Source organism: Sebastes umbrosus, chromosome 5 (genome assembly GCF_015220745.1).
Source record: "Sebastes umbrosus isolate fSebUmb1 chromosome 5, fSebUmb1.pri, whole genome shotgun sequence".
NCBI classification, from domain to species: domain Eukaryota; kingdom Metazoa; phylum Chordata; class Actinopteri; order Perciformes; family Sebastidae; genus Sebastes; species Sebastes umbrosus.
Genome location: NC_051273.1, coordinates 25,416,805 through 25,431,813, shown reverse-complemented (window position 1 = coordinate 25,431,813; position 15,009 = coordinate 25,416,805). Strand labels below are relative to the sequence as shown.

Here is a 15,009-nt window from a genome sequence, read left to right as displayed (position 1 = left end):
CCTTATTTTCACAGTCCACAGATTGTTTGTCTGACACAAGGAAACATTCATTTTAAATTTAAGGAACATAAAAAATGCATGAATATCATGTAATCAAATTTAGATTATTATATATATATTTTTTATAGATTTTAATGTAATTATAATGATTGGATTATTAAAGGAATACTATTGGTCCACTGATCCCAATTAAGATGATAAAAACTCTTGGATGATGCTGCCTGCGTTCTGCTTCTGAATGTCTTACCTTCTGCTCTTCGATGCTTGTACTGATGCTCTTGAAAATCATGTTTAATTTGTTTAAGTTCATTAAAGTGGCTGCACTGAGATGCAGAGTAATGACAGTCAGCATTAAAGCTAGTTGACGATTAGACAGAAAAAACTCTCAGATTTGGTTTTTGCTTCTGAGGCTGAACTAGAAAACTAACTTTAATGTACTCAGACGGCAATTAATAATCTCATAGCCGCACAGAGTTAAAAGAATATTTCGACCTTTCCTGCTGAGAGTTATATGAGAAGATTGATACCACTCTCCTCTGTGTGCAGTGGAGAAGGGTCTAGCTGCAGAGCTCCAGGCTCAGGCCCACCTCCTCCGTCAGACCCTTTCAGGTCCCGAGCTTGGAGAAAGAGATGATGTCTGAAATTGTATAGCCTACACCAGAGACGATCATCAGGATAGCATAGCATGTGTTTATTAGTTTGAATAAAACCACAAGACCTCCACCAATAACACCAATGTAAACATAACAAACTTACTGTGATATTTCGATATAACTGTAACCTATAAAGTTGGATAACGTCACGTTAAGAAGCAAATAACTTGTAGGCCTACTAACCTTATGAGTTTGCTAGCTATGCTAATGCTGTTAGCAAACTATCGTTAATTAAAATGATTACATTACTTTTTGCATTTTTTCCTGTTGTTGTGTGAACGTTAGTTTTCCAACGACATTAGCATAGCTAGCTAACGTTAGAAAACTCATAAGGTTAGTAGGCCTACAAGTTATTTGCTGCTTAACGTTACGTTACCTAACTTAATAAGTTACAGTTATATGGAAATATTAGTTTATATTGTTTATCATATGTATTTGTATTTGTTTATTGTATTGGTGGAGGTCGTGTGGAAACTGTTTATTGATAAGGAAGCGCGATCAACACACGTGATTTTCCACCCTTGGTCCTAGCGCCGGAGGTGCCCGAGCCTGGAGCTCTGCAGCGGGACGCTATTGATGTAAAATGGCATCAATCTTCTCATCCACCTCTCAGCAAAAAAAATAATAAACATTGCATTTTTCCTTTAAGCTTTACTGTATATTGCTGAATATAAACTATTAAACTATTAGAATAACAGCATGAATTTGGATGAAATACTCTGATTTTATCTCACTGTTCTGCTGAACGCTGGAGCTCCAGCTCCTCCAATGAGAACAAGGCTTTGTAACTAACGGCTTCATGACTGGATGAATGGCTTATGTAAGAACTGGACAAATAAAAGCCTCAATCAATATCATTGAAAAGACAAGAAGAGAAGGGCATAGAAGTCTGTGCTGCTTTTGTTCAAGCTCATCTCTAGTTTGGTCACGTCCACGTTATTTGTCTAAGGAAATACATACGACCTGTTGAACCTTCATCGACTAACCTTTATGCCCCTGACCTATCATTTTCTGAAGAAGCTGCCCAATCAGAGAGAAGGACAGCGGTGGACATGCAACACTGTTGACAGTCCTGAAGAAAAGGAAGGAGTCTTGCATGAGGACAAAGATTTCAGATGCACACAGAGACCAGTCTGAGTTACATAAGCTCCTAGAAACAGTTTCTGAATAAATGAACCCCTCTCGTTGCTCTATGACGCAAGCTTGAGAGGGACAAAAGCACCGAAGGTCACAGGTGCTCGGCTGAATCCGTGGCCGTGTTACTGCCGCAACAAGAAGAGAGCAAAAAAATAGGTAAATAAAACATGAAGGGAACCAGCTGTGTGCTAGAAACAATAACTAAATATTCTGCCTTTCATAAGACGTATGAAACTGATGTTATCATTTGAATATGTTAAGTGTTTGTGTGCATGTATGGAAGTGTGTTATGTAAGTGTGTCCTATATTCATATATGAATAACTGATCAGAGGCAGATGCAGGTATCTCCGAGGAGAAGGAGGAGAGAGAAACAAAATAAATGTTGAATGCATAAATAAATGGTAATTATAATAAGTTGATAAGTAAGTTCAATAACTACATAAATAATAATAATAATAGTAAGGAAAAATAAAAGAAAATAGTACTAAAAATACAAAAAAAAAATAAAAAAATGATAGTAATAGCAATCATAATAATATTAAAAACAACAACAACAGTAATAATATAATTAAATAAAAATAATTAAGTAAATTAATCAAAGGGGATATAGATATGTTGTTGGAGCAGCGATGGTGGATTGCAGTCGACGTGTGTGCGACTGAAAAGATAGAATAGACGAATATAGAAGAATAAACTAGGGCTGTCAAAGTTAACAAGATAATAACGCGTAAATGCAAATTTGTTTTAACGCCACTAATTTCTTTAACGCAATAGATATTTCGGTGGTTGTAGCAGCTCAGTTTTAAAGCTAGAGTGAAGATACTGGCATCGTATGAAACTAGAAAACATAATGAATCCATCGGCACCAGCCATGTCATACTAGCTTGTCGCAAAGGAGGCTAAATAACGCTCCAAATTTACGCTACATTTTGTTGAGGAACTTTCATGGCCATTTTCAAAGGGGTCCCTTGACCTCTGACCTCCAGATATGTGAATGAAAATGGGTTCTATGGGTACCCACGAGTCTCCCCTTTACAGACATGCCCACTTTATGATAATCACATGCAGTTTGGGGGCAAGTCATTATCAAGTCAGCACACTGACACACTGACAGCTGTTGTTGCCTGTTGGGCTGCAGTTTGCCATGTTATGATTTGAGCATATTGTTTTATGCTAAATGCAGTACCTGTGAGGGTTTCTGGACAATATCTGTCATTGTTTTGTGTCGTTAATTAATTTACAATAACAAATATATACATACATTTGCATAAAGCAGCATATTTGCCCACTCCCATGTTGATAAGAGTATTAAATACTTGACAAATCTCCCTTTAAGGTACATTTTGAACTGATAAAAAAATATGTGATTAATTTGCGATTAATCACGCTTAACTATTTTAATCGATTGACAGTCCTAGAATAGACATGTTGTATTTGTCCAAGTGTGCGTGTTTTGATGTTGACAGTCTGTGTTTGTGTGTTTTAGACCTGGTGAACTCCGTCGCTGACGGTGTAGACCGAGCGCAGCTGCTTCAGGTGGTCTCTGGTGTGGCTCAAACCTCGGAGGGTCTCGAACATCTCCCCCACAGCGGAGTGGGCTCGCTCCGTGGTCAGCTCCTCAGGGTTTGCACAACCTGACATGAGATTGACATAACAGAGGAAAATAGTTTCACATAAAACCAGAAACACCTCACGTGTCTTCAAAAACTGACCTGAGAAGAAAGCTAAACATGCAAGAAAACATTTGCATCTCCAGAAAAAAAAGCCTGTAAGATGTAACATTTTGCTTTTTTTGTGGGTAATTTTCTCAGCTGGGTGTGCGCTGAAACCAATTATGAAGGTAAACGCATGGCAGCAAGAGGACAAGAGCTCCTTTATTCCAGCAGAAAACAGCGCCGTCTAATCAAAAGCTACTGTTCCCCTCCTTTCTAAAGAAGTGCGTAGGGAAGCAAAGACCTGCTGGGAAATAAACCCAGAATGACAGAGCATAAGATAAAAGGAGAGAAAGTCGAGTATAAAGAGTATAAGAATGTGAAAGTAAACAGAGAGAAAGTGAGGGGACGGAGCAATAGTGAAAGAAGTTAGAGGACGATAGCCAAGCAGGCTGTTTAGAGCGCCGTTGGCAAAGTAGGTCGACTGTCACCTGCACTTCCCCCTGGAGCTGCTCAGGAATGTGGCTGCTTTCTGTTAACTAGAAGGTCAGCTGTGTTATAGAAGCTATAAAAGAAAACCTGGAAACTCTGACAGCAGCTAACTGTGAAAGGCTCAGAACATAGGACATTGATGACTCCACCATCAGTGCTGCAAATCAGCAAACTTATGTACATTTTTTTTTAGCATATATGCATTTTAAAAGAATATTCTCAGAGCTATGACAGACTTTCACTGACTGGAACCACTTCCTCCCAGTCAGATGCTTTGAACTGGGTGCTGGGATAAGAAGATTAAGCCACAAGAGCCACTTCATGTCTTCCTCCTCTCAGGGCTCTGTTGGTCCCCTCTGTGATATATAACAAGTATATAATAACCTCTATTGTGTTTATTTATATGTAAGGGACCCTGCACAATATCAAACATTCGATGTAAAGACCCTTTTACAGCTTGCAAACAACATGACGTATGTACCTGTGCGCACACAGTTTGGCAACGGAAGTCCGATGGTGCTATGCATGGGTATTAACCATGGGTATTAGGCTCGACTCAAACTGCTGTGCGTGACTTCAGCCTCCGCGGGGGTACCATCGAACCCCGGAAACTCATGTAGAGCTCTTACTTCAAGATTATATAACAACGTGTGAGCTCACATATCATACAGCTCTGCTATATACACATATATATGTGAGTGTTGAAGATAAGATCCAACATTACAGAGGACATAAAACTCTCCCTTAATGAAGACTGATGCTGTTACTGCCTGTAATATACTGTGAAGTTATAGGATGTAAGGGAAGCTGTGTCACTCCTAAACTGACCTGCATGAATACTTCATTTTATTTGGCACTTTGGCATATACGTTGAGGAATACATCAATGTCAGCACAGTTAGATAACGCAGACCCAACAGCTGGATTCTGTCAAAGCTTTAATCTGTTATTTGTTCTCCGTTAGTTCCCTTTCCTTCTCGTATAGAGACGATATCAAATTCAGCACGGCGAATCTTTGTTTTGAGTTGCTGTCGTGGGGAATGTGAAGCGTCTGGCCCGGCGGTTTGCTCTGGCTGTGAGGTAAAAACAGCAGGGCTGTTTGACGGAGCGGAGCGTGAAGTCTCAGTCAGATGTGGGTCTTATCTCTTCAGACACCCGCAGAGGAGAAAGGCATCCTACAAAACAAACACCTGATGTTTGTGTCCGAGCCTTTACACCGTTAAAAACACAAAAAAAATTGTGAAATACGACATGTAAATATGCTGTTAATTTAGCTCCATGATGTGGCAGTAACTATGTGTTGAAACCCGCTGCTTAGTGTGCAGATACTGTACATTAGGAGCGCTCGGTGGGAGGAGGTGTGTAAATCTGTTGCTTGCGTGTCTTGCTGTGAGGGAGCTAGTTGACTTGTTGCCAAAGCATACAGTGCAGGCCCGGGGGCTGGATCTGGGACTGCTGGATGCAGGCCTCCCTCCCTCCCTCCCCGCCCCCGCCTTTAAAGCAATCTGTGGTTTAGATGTTGATCCTGGTGCTGCAGATCCTGAGCACGACCAGGTGCTGATCCGGGAACATCCACCTTGGCTGTGAGGATGAACACCTGCGTCTGAATTCATCTCACGCGACGCCGCCACCATAACGGCACCACATTCACAACACCAACACCGTCAGATGTCTCTCACGCATGTGAGCTGAATTACGGTTCGTTCAACTCATAATAAATGCTTATTAAAGTGAATGTCTACTAGCATAATTTATTGTCTTCATATGATTACAGCTTCTGTGAAACTGACGGGAAATGATGAGTAAGTACATGCCACCTACGTCACATTTACCTCCTGAAACTACTCAGTTTAACGGTCAACAACTTGTTTACAAAAAGACAAAGTAATATCCCAGACTGACTCAGCACTGAGAGAGAGAGATTAAGGAGAGGGATCATTTAGTTTGGTCTCTTGAGTAAGAGTCCAAGCCGGAAATGGTTGATTGAGGGTTTCCTTAATTAGATCTAAGAGAGCCGGAGGTGAGCAATAGTTTCTAGGAGGGCTGAGGGTGTAGACTGTGACGCTCAACAGGTGGAGAGGAATGTAGCACTAATGGAGAGAGCTGGATGGATTAATCAAAATCAACAATGAAGTACTGCAGAGAGAGACGTGACGCAATCAAAGACTTGATGTCGCCATTTTAAAACCTGCGACAGCAACAACTCGACCTGCATGTTTAAGTAGTATTACAGTCAGGTCGACATGACTGATGTCGGCGAGTCTCTGTCAAAGAAGGTCCAGCATGTTCCTGCTGTGACTTTTGAGAGTGCATACTGTGTAGATTATGACCCATGAAACAAGCCCTCTAACAGAAGTAGTATTGTACTACGCTGCTCATTATTAAGTTATGCACAGACTCGACTTCATATAAAAGCTTCCCTGATCTAAGACGAGCTTTGTTCACTTGAGCAAAATGTAAACTTTATGAGGTAAAAAGAAATGGAAACCGCTGAGAGCTATTTTCAACCTCAGATTAATACACATTTGGTGCGTACTGAGGAGCGAATCCACAATATGATTGTGCGACTTTTTGTGGCCACTAAACCTGCGCAAATAACACAAAAAGAAACCGTGGGATTCTCAAAGCACCTACAAAGGGTGAAATGCAGCCCGAACTGTGCTGCCAAGCAAATGGCGTCTCGGTGCTCCTGTGCTATTTGCACATACACCGATCAGCCATAACATTAAGACCACTGACAGGTGAAGTGAATAACATGGATTATCTCGTTACCATGGCACCTGGCAGTGGGGGGGATATATTAGACAGCAAGTGAACATTTTGAACTTTGTGTTGGAGGCAGAAAAAATGGGCCAGTGTAAGGATGTGAGCGACTTTGACAAGGGCTGAATAGTGCTGGCTAGACGACTGGGTCAGAACATCTCCAGAACTGCAGCTCTTGTGGGATGTTCCCGGTCTGCAGTGGTCAGGACCTACCAAAAGTGGTCCAAGAAAGGAAAACCGGTGAACCGGCAACAGTGTCAGACCCGAGGCTCATTAATGCACGTGGGGAGCGAAGGCTGGCCTTGTTGTCCGATCCAATAGAAGAGCTACTGGAGCTCAAATTGCTGAAAAAAGTTAATGCTGGTTCTGATAGAAAGATGTCAGAACCCACAGTGCATTGCAGTTTGTTGCGTACGGGGCTGCGAAGCCACAGACCGGTCAGGGTGCCCATGCTGTCATAATGTTATGGCTGATCGGTGTGTTTAAATGAGGTAATATGCTGACATTTGGTGCAAAATTGGCCCCTTTCTATGCAATTGAGCCTTGTTGCAAAAACAGTCCAATTCACAAAGATCAGCGCTGATAACCACATGCAGTTACAGTGAAATTATTAGTGTCTTCAGAGAGTTGGTGGTAACTGACAGACTGAGATATTAAATCCCAAATATGGTTTCTCTGTTACGTTTAAATTCCTCGCCTGAAGTTTTGAGGAATGACTCTGCACCTCGTCATCAGGACCTGGAGCTCGAAGTCTAAACATTTAAATTTTCCTTTTCAACATTCATATTTTGACACATGGATAATTGTAATCACACACAAAAAATGGCAAATTGCACTCAGCTGCAAAACTTTATGGGCGTGTTTGCACTGTGATATCATTAGTGCAATATCTTTTGTGTATCGGACCATGAGACAGGCAGATAGCGGTTGCAAGTGATGCACAATTCATGGTGCTATCAGCGGGCGCAATACATTCTTTTTGAATTTGCCCGTGAGTATTTACGGCAGCAGGACGGTGTATGATCGACTCAAAATACACTAATGCTCATTAAAGTATTTGTAACAGTTTGAAGCTCTTTGTGATATACAGTATATCTTGTGTGGCTTTGGTTTGTTAGCATGGTCAATTCATTTATTATCTTGGTATTTTTGTGAGATTTGTTATGGTTGTTGTTAATGCTAAAACTTAAAAGTAGGTAATTTTTTTCACTCTTGCATTTATAATATTACACAACAGTTGAGCAAACAGAGGCTGGATGTGTGTAAATAATCTGGTGGAAAAAATGAGAGAGAAATGTGAAAGAGAGAAGTAATTTGAGTCCATTACCTCGGCCTTACAGGAAAGAGAACACAGAGAACATGAAATTAGAAAAACACAGTCTGTTTCCTCAACAACCCTCAAAACACTGCAACCGCTCTCCATCCAGGCCCGACACCACAATCACAACTAATCGCTCCGTACTTATCAGAGGAATGCAGACGACGAGGCTGCTTAGAAATATACCGGCTTATTTTTTAAACCTGATCAAAAATTGGTCTGGTCGGAGAAAGAAAAATGAGATTTTAGAGAGAGAGAGAGAGAGAGAGAGAGAAAGAGAGAGAGAGAAAGAGAGAGAGTTTACAGTATATCAGGATGTGGAACGCTTGGTTGTTCCTGTATCTCAGGATGAAACAAGAGAGACAGAAGGTGGTGGCGTTTTCAGAGCCACAGGCTCCTTTCTCCTTACAAGATGCAAGCTGTTACCATGGCAACCGTGTCACCTCTAGGTCAGGAGGAAGTTACTTCTGTGTGATGCTATCATGAGACTGATATAATGACAGCTCTACTGAGGAAACCTGCACATATAAGGTTATACGATGCTTTTACCTTCAGTAGGATGACGTGAGCCTTTCATTCATTCATTAGAATACATCCCTAACAAGCATCTTTAGCACAAATCAGCCCAATGATTTATCAAATAATATAACACGGCTTTGTTGAATGCTCGATTCTGATTGGTCAATCACTGCGTTCTATGGTCTGTTATTTCTGTATAACAGACTGTTGCTATGTAGAACAGACCGTTGCTATGTGTAACAGACCATTGCTATGTGTAACAGACCGTTGCTATGTGTAACAGACCGTTGCTATGTGTAACAGACCGTTGCTATAGGCGCAGTTCTGATGTTGGACTCTAAAGGACCATTTTTGTGTAAAATTATTGATTTCTTCAGTAAGTAGGCGTGTAATAAGCGGGATAATGTACAGCTAGCGAGTCATTGTTGTGAAATAAATCCCTTCAGGGCGATGCAAGACCCCTTGCCCCCTGTCGGGGTTATTTCACAACTATAACCGGCTCACTGTACATTATGCCTTACATATTTAATTTGCAAGAATCTATTTAATTGTTATATTTCTAAGCAGCCTCGTCGTTGTCGTCTACATTCCCCTGATAAGTACGGAGCGATTAGTTGTGATTGTGGTGTCGGGCCTGGATGGAGAGTGGTTGCAGTGTTTTGAGGGTTGTTGAGGAAACAGACTGTGTTTTTCTAATTCCATGTTCTCTGTGTTCTCTTTCCTGTAAGGCCGAGGTAATGGACTCAAATTACTTCTCACTTTCACATTTCTTTCTCATTTTTTCCACCAGATTATTTACACACATCCAGCCTCTGTTTGCTCAACTGTTGTGTAATATTATAAATGCTGGAGAGACATATTTATTTGACCTCAGTTTTAGCATTAAAATATGCAAGAATCTATTTAAAAATCAGCTGGAGGTGTCGTCGACCACAGAAATTCTTAGTCGACTAACGCTCATACGATGTTGTTGACTATTCGATCAGTTGATTTAATCGACAGATCTGTAAAACTGAGCTTGTCCACAAAGAATGACACAAAAGCACCACTTTAGATCTGGTGTTTACCAGAGATGTGCTCAGAAGTTTCTTGGAAATAAGTCATTCAGCATAAAAAAAAGGACAAAAAAACGACTAATCTTAGCCGAGATCTTAGTCGATTAAGACCAAAACGACCGATTAGTCGACTAATCGACAAAGAGTGGAGACAGTAGAGGAGGTCAAACAGAGCGTTTCAGACAGAGGGTGTAAAGAGGTGCTGCAGCACAGCCAGTATGAGAAAAATAAAGCATTTTTTTAACATTAAAGCATGCAAACATGTTCTAATAGGAAACCCAAAATACAACTATGCACCTGAAAATAAGCAGAATAGGTCCTCTTTTAAGTAAATAAATCTGGAGTTTCTGCCACATCCTCTAATGCCACCCAACTAAACTAAACTGTTTACAGGATAAATGAAACACTCGCTCTCACTTCAGCTCATAAACTTTGTCTTTACCCGCCACCATTTTCTCGCAAGCGGTACTGTGCATGTGCAACTCTCAACAAAGATGAGAATGAAAAGAGATGACTCATTCCTTAGCCACGTCCATTCAAAAAACTCCTTCAATAACTGCAGTTATCTTTGCTTTTCTGTACTTTGTTTTGTCTCCCTACCGCCATCTAACGTGTCCTTGGGTTTCTTGAAAGGCGCAATAGAAATCTGCAGCTCTGGAAAAAAATGTGTTTAATTATTTTTTACCACTTGCACTGATTTTCTAGATTTTCTGACCCAAAGTGTCATTTAACTTGCCCCGGGCAAGCCTTGTAGTTGAGCTCTGAACCTCAGGCAACGAGCAGTGACAAAGTCCGACTGATCAGTCGGGTCCACAGTCGTCTGAATTCCGGCGTTAAGCTTTAATCCTTCTCAGAGTGGCCTGCTTGAGAGAAAACACAAGACCTGGTAATCTGGTTTGCTTCAGAGACTCTTCAGGAAGTACAGAACAATGCTCCTCATACTGATTTACATACACACACCCACACACTTTAAACTCAAACCTTCACTGATATAAGACTTTGGTACAGATCCCTGCAAAAAATCACACCATTATCATTTTAATATGTTTTTCTATGAAAATGAGAATAATGATGTAAAAATTATCTATATTACATACAAATTGATTTGGTGGGATACATACGAGGAACAGTGCATTACTTTTCGTAGGTATATATAGCTATGAATGGTGTATGAGAACAGCCTCTGCAGTGAACACAATGTGCGGCCAAGTGTGTCTCATCAGAAAATGAAGACAAGAGCAAATGTAATGTGAGGAGGGAACATCCTGGTCCTGCGTGTTCACCGTGGATGTGATTAATTACATACCGAGACGGGTGTGGTCTCAGCCACGCCACTTACAAAGAAAAGAAAACTTTTCATGGTTGGAGCGGACCACATGCAGCATAACTGTGGAGAACAGAGGGGTATCCTGGGTGTCTCTCATGTCAGCTGGCTGGTCGTGTTAGTGGATGGAGATGTGGGTTAGCACGGTGGCTCGGCAGCGAGGCCCTCAGATGTCAGACTGTCTGCTAACAGGCGTGAGAAGATCAAACAGCAGGCGTGTAGGGGGAAACACCTCGCTGCCACCGCCGCCAAAGGGAGTTTCTGCCAGTGTGTGTGTGTGGGTTTGATTAATGACTAAGAGGAATGAGATTACACGTGTGTGTTGCTATACGTGGATGAGAGTGTGTTAAAAAAAGAGATGAAGGTGGGGACATAAATTCACAGGGCAATGATCTGCTCAATTAGAGAGTGGCAGCCGCTAATTTCCCCATCTGGCTTAAGGTCTTTAAAAGCAGGTGGCACGCACGCACGCACACACACACAGAGAAAGATCCTCCTGATCAACGGCTGAGTCATGGTCGTAGTATTAACAGCAGAAAAGCAAACTTCCACGTCCTGATGCCGACCCGGAGCTCAGTCTTTGATATTGTTCCTCATGATCTGCGTTTCACCTCGCTGTCGTCTACTATTAGCCGGACTATCAGACTCACTTTGATCCTGTGTAATTACAGTGCTGTGTGTTTGTGTGTGTGTGTGTGTGTGTGTGTGTGCGTGAACAGTGGTGTGTATCATAACTCCGGTGGTTACGGTGGGTTTTTTCGAAGTAAATCAGTGAAATCTGGCAAGAAGCAGAGAGAACGCCACCGAGTCCAGACAAAGACCAAATTACAACTCTGCACGCAATGCAACATGAGTCCCCTCCTTCACATGGGATGACGGGGGAGGCAGTGTGAGTGTGTGTGTGTGTGTGTGTGTGTGTGTGTGTGTGTGTTATTGTGTTACAGCGGGATGTTAAACGAGCCCCTTTTTTCCACATGAGTTCTACTGTGGCTGTCTGGCTGACTGGGTATACAGTGTGTTAGATCTGCTGTCTCATTCGTCTCCTCGTAGTTACATAACGGCCTCCCAGAGGAGCACCGGGTGTTTATCTACACGTCTGCTGCAAAATGTTCTTCAGTGGAGTCACTGAATACACATCAAGTCACACAAATGTTGCACTTGCACTATCTGTGTGTGTGTGTGTGCATATTAAAAAAATGTGATTGTCTGTCACCATGGAGATGCTTTGGCTAGTTATGAGAGTAAAAGCAAAGAACCTATATTGATAACAAGTGAAAGTTCCATTGTAATCACCATTTTGGACTACCGGATGCCAGTAAAACGTCCGCCTACAAAGTGCCCTACAAAAGTAAAATAATATTATTTCTATTCTGTTGTCATATTTAATGTCTCTACCAAGAAGGCCTGTGTTGAACAATAAAGATCGCTGATCAGATATGAATCAAGATCACCGTAATGCCGATTCAGAAACATATTTTAGTCTCCTGTTTAGCTGTTAAATGAGTTTGTCACCCGGCCGCCATGCTGAAAACAGTTGAACAAACACCCAGCACCGCTCCGCCAGCTGGAGCGATGACATCCTCTTTCTGTTTGCTGGCAGACTTGGTGGATCTACACCATAACGGCAAAACATGACCCTTTATCTTGTTATTGGAGCGCTGAAAAAAGTTGAGACCAGCTCCACTTTATTTGTAGTGCGTCACGCCCGTCACGTAGCGGCAAGTGTCGGACGTCAGTTTTTAGCTTCATGTCATCGGCTTCCATTGAAAATGACTTGTAGCCAAGCCCCCAGGAAGAGCGCCGGTCGATTATCACAACTTTCGTAGCGGCCAAACGGCGCTACTACAACTTCCGTGTCCGTCACGTGATGCCTTTGGGCCCAAAAAGACTTATTCCCATAGACTTACATTGGGAAAGAGACGTCTGTAACTCAGAGGATGATTTTTTTTTTGGGTGAATCAACTTCCCAGTACGAACACTCTAATAGCCCTTATTTAAATCATTAGGTCCTAAAAGTTGTAAAAAGCACTAATAGCTGAATCCAGAGTTATTTCCCTTCCTCCGTTCATGTGAATGAGACCCAGACCGAGGCTGGAGCGCCAAGCCGTGACGACAGCGTGACGTTGGGACAACGTGAGTGATGTGACCGAGTCATGTGACCAAGAGGACGCCACTGCGCCTGCTCTATGGCCCCAATGGATTCGGAGGATCGCCGGAAGATCCGATCACTTTTCCAGACGGAACTGGAGCCATTTCGTCTTCATGCTCCACTGAGCGACTTTCACAGGAATGAACATGGTCCCCCTTCCAACGCTGTATCCAGTTCTCTTTATACATCCATGCTTGTAGCCTGTTGCTGCGTTGCTCGTAGCGTGAACGCGGCATATGAGTCTACAGACATGCTAGCGGCTCTGTGATGCACAACTGCGCTTTGAACTAAACATGCTAACCACATCCACCATGCTAACATACTCACAATGACAATCATAGTTCAGCGTGTTAGAATGCTAATACAATTCAAACGGGATCAAAAAATGATTTGCCTCTCGCCGTTGACTACCGTTCATATGTTTATAAATACAGGCATATTCAGGCAGACAGTATGAGGAAAATAATGTTTTTTTTGCTCTCTGAAAATGAGCACGATATGGGACCTTTAAGATGTACAGTGCTTTAAACACCTCGTATTGGTATAAACTAAAATGTAGTGTAAGTAATCTAATGGTAAGGAAATATTCAGCCAAAAACCTGCAACTGTACAGCATGCACTGCACTCACTAATGCTCCTCAAAGTGTGCAGAACACATGTTTAGTAGTTAAGGAGCTAAAACCCACCGTTAAAGTGCTTTAAGCAAAGCTCTGAGAAGTAGATGTGCTCTTGTGTACTCTGGGTGTCTGAGTTCATATAGTGTGTCATGAGCTGCTTATCGGTTCAGTCTGCAGGATTTATGTTTCTGTGCATGAAAACTCGACATGGCAACTTTCACATAAGGCTGCTTGAACTGAATAAGAACGGCATAACAAAGCATAGATTATACAATCTCAGGGTCCCTTCTCTCAGTGTGTGTCTGTGTGCATTGAAATGCGTCAGTATGTGAGGTAACTGTACACAGCGAACACCTTGCATGTTTTGTGTTGGTTTGTCCCTGAAACAGGAGAGCTTTAATTAACAGTGAACATTCAGGGAGATTTGATTTCACTTTAGAAGCCAAAGGTATTTTATCTGGCAATTTGCTGGCAATGAAAACGTTATGTAATGACGAAGGAATAAACCTAACACCTCTTTGAACAGCAGCTCTTACGTAAGTACGAAATGACACCACTGAGTTTGACCTTGTCTGCAAAAAGTGAAAATTCACATTTTTTTTTATGAATATGTTAAACCTTCATCTCCTTTTTATACTTTCCTGAGGACTTTACTGTGTTAAAGTGTAAAAGTGTCAATCCCTTGACCTCTAACATTACAGACACAGAAGTGCCACAGAAGCTTTCTTTACTATAATAACACTTTAATCCACTGATAACCTCATCAAACACTGAAACTCATTCTTTTATTGGGTGTGAATGCTGCACACAGACATTATTGTTATTACTTTTATCATTGAATTCAATTCAACACAACTTTATTAATCCACAAAGTTGATTTGATTTAGGGCACGAGTAAAAACAGACGAGCCAAAGTGCTGTTTGTGTTGAACTGATTGAAAAGTAATGACATACTAAGCGCTTACTTTATATAAAATAAAGTCATAATTTAAATAATTAAGATACAAATAAGGACTTTATAAGGAAAGGACTTTCATACCCTCAGAAATATTCCACTTTTTCTGGGAAAAATTCATCATTCAGGTAAATTCCAACGTGACACATTTAAACACTTCTTCATGCATTTTCAACTCTTATCCACTCATTCAAACTGAAAAATGTTCCACATCTTTCATACATTCTGGGTATTACTTAACTTTTAAAAAACTTTATAAAATATTAAGGCTGTCAAACTTAAAGATGTTGGAAAGCTAGCATAATTTGAAAGTAGCATGGCCACAGGAGCTCCGTCTAATTTGATTTTTAGGTTGTAGCGGGCTCAGTTTTAAAG

At 41.4% G+C, this 15,009-nt stretch overlaps 1 protein-coding gene across 2 annotated transcripts in view; it reads right to left on the bottom strand.

Moving 5' to 3' along the window:
• scfd2 (sec1 family domain containing 2) overlaps positions 1-15,009 on the bottom strand; it is a 130,539-nt gene that overhangs the window by 17,228 nt on the left and 98,302 nt on the right. For both annotated transcript variants that reach the window (XM_037771249.1, XM_037771248.1), the window contains one exon: positions 3,280-3,425. In XM_037771249.1, the coding sequence (XP_037627177.1) occupies positions 3,280-3,425 (146 nt within the window). The remainder of the gene's footprint in view (positions 1-3,279; positions 3,426-15,009) is intronic.